Source organism: Aphidius gifuensis, linkage group LG2 (assembly GCF_014905175.1).
Source record: "Aphidius gifuensis isolate YNYX2018 linkage group LG2, ASM1490517v1, whole genome shotgun sequence".
NCBI lineage: Eukaryota > Metazoa > Arthropoda > Insecta > Hymenoptera > Braconidae > Aphidius > Aphidius gifuensis.
In genome coordinates, this window is record NC_057789.1 from 17714620 (window position 1) to 17723570 (window position 8951).

The 8951-nt window shown below is 31.3% G+C and overlaps 1 protein-coding gene across 1 annotated transcript; it reads left to right on the top strand.

The window, feature by feature from the left end:
- Positions 1-1791: 1791 nt before the first annotated feature.
- Positions 1792-6550, top strand: LOC122849234. The gene is made up of 4 exons (XM_044147908.1): positions 1792-1950; positions 2024-2162; positions 4128-4307; positions 6137-6550. The coding sequence occupies exons 1-4, from the start codon at positions 1807-1809 to the stop codon at positions 6517-6519; spliced, it is 846 nt and encodes a 281-aa protein (XP_044003843.1). The 5' UTR covers positions 1792-1806; the 3' UTR covers positions 6520-6550.
- Positions 6551-8951: the final 2401 nt, after the last annotated feature.

The window sequence follows — 8951 nt, forward strand, 5'->3', positions numbered from 1 at the left end:
TAAATAAAAAACAAAAAATAACAGGATGAAAAATTGATTTCGATAATTGCTTCATGTTTCGAAAATTTTCAAATTTTTCTATCGAGAAATTTGTTTTCATCATCACGATGTATTTTTTATTGTTCAGATATTCGAATTCATGCAAGAACAAAAGATTTATAATACAGTCTTCTTTAAAAAAAAGTTTTGCAGAACATATGTTTTTTTCTGCGATCCCAAAAGTTCTTATCACAATATCAAAAGCTGGTATGCAATTCAAAAACAGAACAAAATATTTATAATTTTATGACCTAATTTTTAATCATTTTTAAGCAATTTCACGACAAGTATATTCTGAAATTCCAACATTTTTGTATATGTAGCTTCGTTATTATAAAATACAATATAACTTATACAAATTTTATCATACGTTTTACAATATATTATGAGTTCTTCGAAGAATATTACAAACAAATATACAATTCAAAATTATAAAAGCTAAGTTTTTTATTTTACATGAAAATTTATGAATTTTAAAGCCGAATATAATGTAAAAATCTCAGTTTATTGATGTACAATTAAGCAACGAATAATGTCGAAACTTTTAAAGGTCAAGTGGGTCTCACGCGTAATATGAATGAAATTCTTCTGTAGTTGTAAAAGAAAATAATTCCAAGTAATTTCACAGTTTCGAAAAAGATCGTAGGCATGGCAGTCTTCTTGTTATTTAACAAGTGAAGTAAAATGTTCGACTCTTCTTATAAATAAACTGATGTAGTTTAGCAACACCTCGAATGGCAAGTTTGCTCAAAAATCAACTCTGTCAACCGTAATCACCTCGTGACTCTATCACTCAGTCTCGTGACTTATTAGCTCATTAGTTTCTTACGTATACAATTTGGCTCAAGGTTCAAAATAAAGTTTTAGATGTTTCTCCTTTCCCTCCGCCCCTTGACCTTCTGAAGTTAATTCTAAAAAGCAAAAATATTTTGATCAAATTTTTTTTCCGCACCTTATGATCAAATTGTAAATTTTAGAAAAGGAGTGAAAGCAATGATTGAAATATTTGTGTCAAAAAAAAAAAATAAATAAATCTGTATGAACCGACGTTTTTGAATAAAATAATATTGCAAATCAAAAAAATTCCATTGTGCCGTGATTTATTGTGTATTTTATTTTGTTTCTGTCTGTTATTCACAATATAATGAAAGATCTTAAATCATCTTGGTTTATGTATGAGATGCCATTTATACAGTGTGTTTCTTCAAATGAATCAAAGTTGTATATTGTTTTTTTGACTTAGTATGAACATGATACTTTACGTATAGGAATATATATAAATATAATCAAATAGTAATCACGAACAATGCACTCATCTAGTGATGTAACTCGCAACGCCTATAACCATCGATTAATATTCACATACATGCCATACTCCAAAAAATGCACATTGAATCGTTTTTATAATATCAAATACAATATTCAATATATTAGTAATTCATCGGAAAGTTGTGAATTCTTTGGATAAAACTTCAAACAAAGCACATAGAAGACTGAAAAATTCGGAAAGCTTATAATCTCGTCTTTAGAAAAAAATATTCTAAAATACATATGGTCATTTTATATATTATTATTATCAGTTCACTTTGTAACTTGTTATCTAGTTTATCTCTATTCCCTAACACTTTTCTAAACTATATAATTTAGAGTACTACCACAATAAGAACAATAAAGAAAAATTAAATCATGAATTCAAATGCTGTTCAGATGTTTTTTCTCTGCACTCCGCATCGTTAACACCTCGTCAAAAAAGACCTTCATTTAGTTATGGTGGGGCGGAATTTTTCTATAAAACGAGGCAGAGAAGACAAGTTTGCTCATACTTGTTGGAGAGATTTTCTCAAAAACCGTTTTTTATATTCCATTTTGTTTAATTTACAAATAGTGATTCATTATCACAAAAATTTTATAGTAAGTTATTTTTCGATCTTTACTTTCTCAAGTAATGTTTAATTTTAATTCTAAAACGTCTGATTATTTACAGATGAAGCTCGTATTGTTCATAATGGTGATGACTTGGTTATCCATCATCAATGCACAGACTACTTCTCATGAAACTCGACTTCATAGTAATCGCCCAGGACGATTTCTAGCACTTCCTGTTCCAAAAAAATGTAGTAGCCGTAAGTTTTATTTTTTTTTGTTTCAAAGTTTTTTAACGAATTAGATTTGTTTAAGCTATTACTCTTAAGTGCGTGTTCTATTAAACAAGTGTACAAATTCAGTTTATTTTCTTGTTAGTGAATCGCAAAATCATTTACTAGACGCAAGTTATTGAGCTCACAACATTCATTTGAAGATCTGTTTCTTAGAGATAATGGTTTTAACCAAATAATTTTTAGTAATCCAAAATCATTACCTGGCTCATCAAACTTGCTTATAAAATGAATAGAATTGAATGTGGATACTTTCACTTATTGTGTACTAACGAACAACGACATTGAGATTCACCATCAGGCGTTGTTACGGGAGTGAAAGGCACAAAATTCAGCCTATCGTACCTCTTTGCGTGTTTACCTCTTTCTTTTCATCGATGCTGCAATCATTAATTTTAATTTCGATTTCATAATATTATTCTTTGTTGATAATTATCATCACTATGGTTAGCCAACGATTATGTCAAACATATATACGCTTTCTAAAAGTGATGACGTGATTACGAAATTTTTCAATAATTGCTTTGGAATAATACTCGTCTCGGTAAATTTTGGATGGTAAAAAAAATATTGATTTATTATGTGGATCAGTTTTTTAACTACAGATAGCAATAAAGTCATTTGACATCTGTAGCAGGGGCACGAATAATGTTACAACTAACTTGAGATTTTAAAATAGAATAGTTTCATTTATTTCATCTAGAGTAAGAAGAAAAAAATTATCATCTTCGTTTTATTAATTGAAAATAATTGAAACATTGATTTTACGAATGAAACAATGATATTGATTAGCTGATTATCATTTTGCACAGCAGTGAGATCCTTGGACTGCTTTTCTGTCCTATCAAACCCTTTAATGATTATCACAACACTTATCGACAATTCAATTTCTTCTAATAAGTTTCTAAGTTGATTTTGTAAATATTTTATTATCATATTATTTGTTGAAAAAAAGTCAAATGATACATCTTTGAAATTGGGTAGATAAAAAATAAAAATATAGTAGTATAATATATGTAATTATATATACGGTTTTATTGCAATTAAAATATATAATACTTATGGTAAATATAACATAAATACACGGCGCTTAGTTTGCGACATTGCTGGATTAATGATTTGATTGCTATGTGATAGTGCTTATAAAGTTTAGTCAATAAAAAAAGTCAATTTCTTTGTATACGCCTGTGTTTAATGTCCAAAAACGGGAAGTTCAACAATTTATTAATCATTTAATGAACTATGAACTAAAAAATAAATTAACAAGAACATGTATTCTTTGACATTGAATCGGTTGATGTAACTTCTGTTAACCACATATCAAACTCGTGAAAAATGGATTGTATACAATCTTCTACAGTTATAGAAAACAATATATAGTTATATATAGTTGTATATGGAATATTGATTACAATAAAAATTTTATGTTCTTCTCATATAAGAACAATGTGCTCAACTTTTCTTTTTTTTTTTTTTTTGCAAAAGATATTTACCGTTATTTTCAAACAGAACACCACTCATTTGCATATTTAACATATATCTGAATGTCATCAGAAATAACTGAACGATCTTTAGATTTAATTTGCGTAGTATAATTTTTTGTGTTAGCTACTTTGTACTTTTTTTGAGTTAACATTTTACCGTTGATTTGTACCCTGTCATAAACTAAGACATTCGAGAACCTGGATGAAACCAGTGACTGTCATTCAAAAGTAAACAGTTACTGAAATAAAATCTGATATTGCTTTGCGACTGGTATTTATATATTCAAAAAACTTTTCATAGTGTCGTCATTTGAAAAATGTTAATGACGAAAGAACATTTTCATATAACAACTTTTAATTTCGAAATAAATAAATAAAGACATAAATTTTTGAATGATTAACGGTATTAATAATAATACGATGTTTATTTTTTCTTCATTGATAATAGGACCGAAGGAATTCAGCTATAGAGGGCATAACTATTTTCTGAGCAGTCACGTTGCTGCCCATAAAAATCAGAAAGTCGACTGGCTTGATGCAAGAAACGCATGTAGAGAGTATTGCATGGATTTGGTTTCTCTTGAGACTCAGGATGAAAATAACATGATCTTCAGACTAATCCGACAAAGTAAGTTTTTCTGTTTCATAATATCAATTAATTACTAACTGCAGGATATATATAAATTCAGTGTCGAGTTATCTGTTAGCTATTTTCTGTAAATATGAAGTTCGGATTCGTTGCTTGTTGAAAGTAGTCTACAGAATGACCTGACTAATATATCAACAATAAAAAAGACATTAATAAAAACATCAAAAATGACGTATTGTTTCATTTATTTTTTGTATTATTATATCAGCCTTTTCTCAATGGTAAAAAAACCGAGGAGCTATATAGCTTCATGGTGACACTCTCGTGTGTAGTATGTATGGAGTCACATGGATTTTTTGTAGTCTTTTTACTAGTCAGTTGTAGTCAATGTATTAATTTCATTAAGCATCCAATGAGTTCTCATGGTTATATAAATATAGAACAATATCGCAAAAGACTGTAAGCTCTATTTATGACTGATAATGACAAACTTAAAGTATCAGATTCAATTAACTTAAATGTTAAAAAATATTTTATGTAATAATTTTGATAATTTAAAAATAATTCAACAATAATTTTTTTTATCTAATAATTTAAGAATTTAGTTTCAATTGTATTGTTGTTGATAAATAAATACAATAATTAGAAAAATTATATTTGATGTTTTATAAATTTGTTTTAGTGAAAAAGTCACAAGCGAGACTAAAAAGTTAATGACGTGAAAAAAAAAAACGTAATAATTTGGAGTCTTATAGTCGCATTTTTTATTTCGAAGTCATTTGTAGTCAGCTACAAAATTATTAGTTGTAGTCGAGGTTGTAGTTAATGCAGTAAGTAGTGTAGTCGACTACACTTTGTAGACACAGTGTCATTATATCTCATCTTGGATAGCTCCTCAAAAAAAAAATAAATCCTCATCAGATTATTCGATCAATGATTTGTTTTGTTTTTTTTTTCCATTATGCAAATTCATCAAATTATAATGCCAACAGTTTCTTTTTCTGAAATTATGTACTATATTCTGAGTGAGTTACTACGCAGCACCCACACGCGATAAAAAATTGATAAAAATAAAAAAGTCCTAATACGAAGAAGAAAAAAAAATCAAACTTATATTTTATATCTTAAAAAATTCGAAAATTAACAATTGAATGAGGTCGTTAAAACTATTTTGTTGTTGATAATATATATTTTGAAGAAGAAAATATTATATAGATAATATAGGTACATGAAATAAAATCGTAATATACACGAAAATATGAAATTATTTGAGAAAATATCATCGCATCATCGAGAACATAGGGACGATATTGACGATAATACCAACATTGTCGATACAATACGATAATACCTGGTGACTAGAACGAATTTTTATTAGAGTAATAATAGTCACTCCAGTTTAGAGACCAAGAGTCATTTCATCTGCCGTCAATACACAATTACACCTCAACATGTTCGTGGACAATGTGTTATGATTATGATAAAGTCTGTAAAAAGTGTTTGATTCGGTTTGCCAAAAAAAAAAAAGACCTGCAATGGATTTTCGGGAGACAACACTTTTGAACACTCAGATCGTAATTTTACTCTAAATAGCAAAGCGTTAATGTTAAACGACAAAATAGCCACAATTCAAAAAAAACTATCAAGTTTCTTATGAAGCTACATGATGAATTCATACAGAAGCTTTGCATGCGTTTGCTACCCTTGATGAGTGAACCCTATCATTGTAATGTGTTTTCTGATATGGCTTAAAAGTGTTATCTGTAAATTAAAATTTGAAAGAAAAATATGTCGACAAAACACTTACCACGCAAATCGCACTCGTTCAATTTTTTTCCAATATTCACAACTGTTTTTTTTTTCCACAGATAATGTTCCGTACATTTGGACTTCTGGCCGTTTGTGTGATTTCAAAGGCTGTGAAAATCGTCCTGACTTAGAGCCCAAAGCCCTTCATGGGTGGTTCTGGTCAGCAAATCGTGAGAAAATAGCACCAACAAGTCGCATTCCAACGGGCTGGGAGATCAATCCATGGTCACAAACAGGACACAAAAAGCAACGTCAGCCAGATAATGCAGAGTTTGATATTACCAAAACAACTGAGTCTTGCCTATCAGTTCTCAATAATGTTTACGATGATGGGATTGCTTGGCATGATGTCGCCTGTTATCATGAAAAACCATTTGTTTGCGAAGATTCTGAAGAACTCTTAAAATATGTTGAGACCACTAATAGAGGAATTCGGCTTTAGATCTGAGAAATAAAGATCCAATTCAATGAGATTAGTTTCTTATTTATCTAATTCATTCGATATTTTAACAGGAAACTGCGAACTGGCATATCCTGAGTATTCTTTTTCCTATGTTTGTTGAATATTTCATTGCTTTTTACGCTTTAAAAATTTTTTCGCGTGTTCCAGATTTTTAAATTGTTATCGAAAATGAAATCTGAAATCGTCGTAGCTGTTTTTCACATTTTGGTTTTTTCAGTTGTTCCACACAACTTTTAAGTGCAATAATTTTAATTTTCGATTTTACGTAGGTGGGACGCTTCGCGTCACCTACGTATTGGATTTGTCTACCGAAATTAAAAAACGCTCTTATTTCTTAAATAATTGTCAGAGACACTTCGTGTTAGAACAAAAAGAAGCGTATTTTCAATTTCTTTAATTTGTATATTTTCGATTTTTTCTCAAATAATTATTAAAGTTGCCAGAGCCAAAAATGTTAAAAACCTTTTTTTCTTTTTTTTTTTAAATATTAAATAACTTTTTATCTGTAAGCGTGATCGATTTGCACCGACTAATTAAAAGATTCCTTTTATTTTGATCTTTAAATCGCCGCTATTTTGAAAACGATATTTTTTAAAACTCACGGAGTTATTAGAATTCTAATAGAAAAATTTGATGTGGCTGTTTTTTCCCGATTTACATTGGAACCCAACAAAATCATGTTTTGTAGAGATTCGACGCGCAGTGTTGGCAGCCCTGCTTAGTTATTAAACAATATGACATTTTATTTGAAAAAAAAAAAAGTTACACTAACTAATAATTGCACATAACCCACCAGAGTATTGAAAATTTTAATTTTCGTTATATATGATTTTTTTGCGTATTAATTTTTTTCTGCAAAAATGTATTTCTTAATAAGATTGCCAAGAGTACGTTTCAGAAGGTGTTAGTATGTCTGATTACTAAAATAGTGGCGAAGAAACCAGGAATAAAAACGACTCAGTACTCCCTATGAACAATCCGTGCTATCCAGAAAGTGGTTAATACCATTAAAAACAAAAACTACCCAGGTAGGAAGTGACGACGGGCACAAGCCTGGGACAAGCCTAATTACCCAGCTCTCGGGCCTGTGTCGGGCCTGAGACACAAGCCTGTGTCAAGTCTGGAATGTTCACGATGTATTTGCTGGTGTCAGACTAGTGTATCGGGCTTGACACAGGCTTGTGTTCCCAGGCTCGACACAGTCTCGTGTTCCCAGGCTTGACACCGGCTTGCAAAAAAAATTATAAAAAAATATAAATAAACAATTATTATTAATTTATTAAGTTGACATTATTATTTTTTACGCAATACAATTTGAATTAACGATAATTATATGAACGAAAATAAACGGCGTAACGCGGGATCGATCCTAGGCCACTCACGTGAAACTCCAATGCTCTATCAAGTCATTCACCGGGGTATTACTGAAAGAGTCAGTCAAAATTTTTTATATGAATGAATTTATTCGAGAGTCAATTCACAGTCCTTGTAAAAGCCTAGCACGATAGTCAAAACCTAATAATTGTTATTTAAAATTTCTATTTACAATTTATAGATCTATATTAATTTTTTTTTTTAATTGAATATATGCACAAGTCAAGTTCCGTGTGAGGCTTGGTCAAACGGGCTCGACACAAGGCTCGTGTGAGGCCGGGGAAAACAAAAAAAACAGGCTTGACACCGGCTTGGACTATTGAGGCCTGTGTGAGGCCGGTTAAAAACAACGGGGACAGTCTTGTGTCAAGCCTGTGTTAACGAGGCTCGTGTGAGGCCGGAGAAAACAAAAAACACGGGCTTGACACAGGCTTGAATTATTGAGGCCTGTGTGAGGCCGGTTAAAAACAACGGGGACAGTCTTGTGTCAAGCCTGGGTTAACGAGGCTCGTGTGAGGCCGGGGAAAACAAAAAACACAGGCTTGACACAGGCTTGAATTATTGAGGCCTGTGTGAGGCCGGTTAAAAACAACGGGGACAGTCTTGTGTCAAGCCTGTGTTAACAAGGCTCGTGTGAGGCCGGGGAAAACAAAAAACACAGGCTTGACACAGGCTTGGATTATTAAGGCCTATGTGAGGCCGGTTAAAAACAACGGGGACAGTCTTGTGTCAAGCCTGTGTTAACGAGGCTCGTGTGAGGCCGGAGAAAACAATGGGCACAAGCTTGTGTCAAGCCTGTGGCCCCAAGGCTTGATACACGACCCTCGCACAAGCCTGGCACAGTTGTTCAAGCCCGAGAACTCCTACCTGGGTATAATTATAAAGGCTGTTATACTGAGTTACATACACTATCAAAATTGTCAGCCTCAGATTTAGTGCTTATGTACTGCAATTCGTTTTCTGATACTCGAAAATTATTTTTACTATATTGTACTGTAATTTTCAAGTAGGATGCTAGGATTTTAAGGATTTTAGAA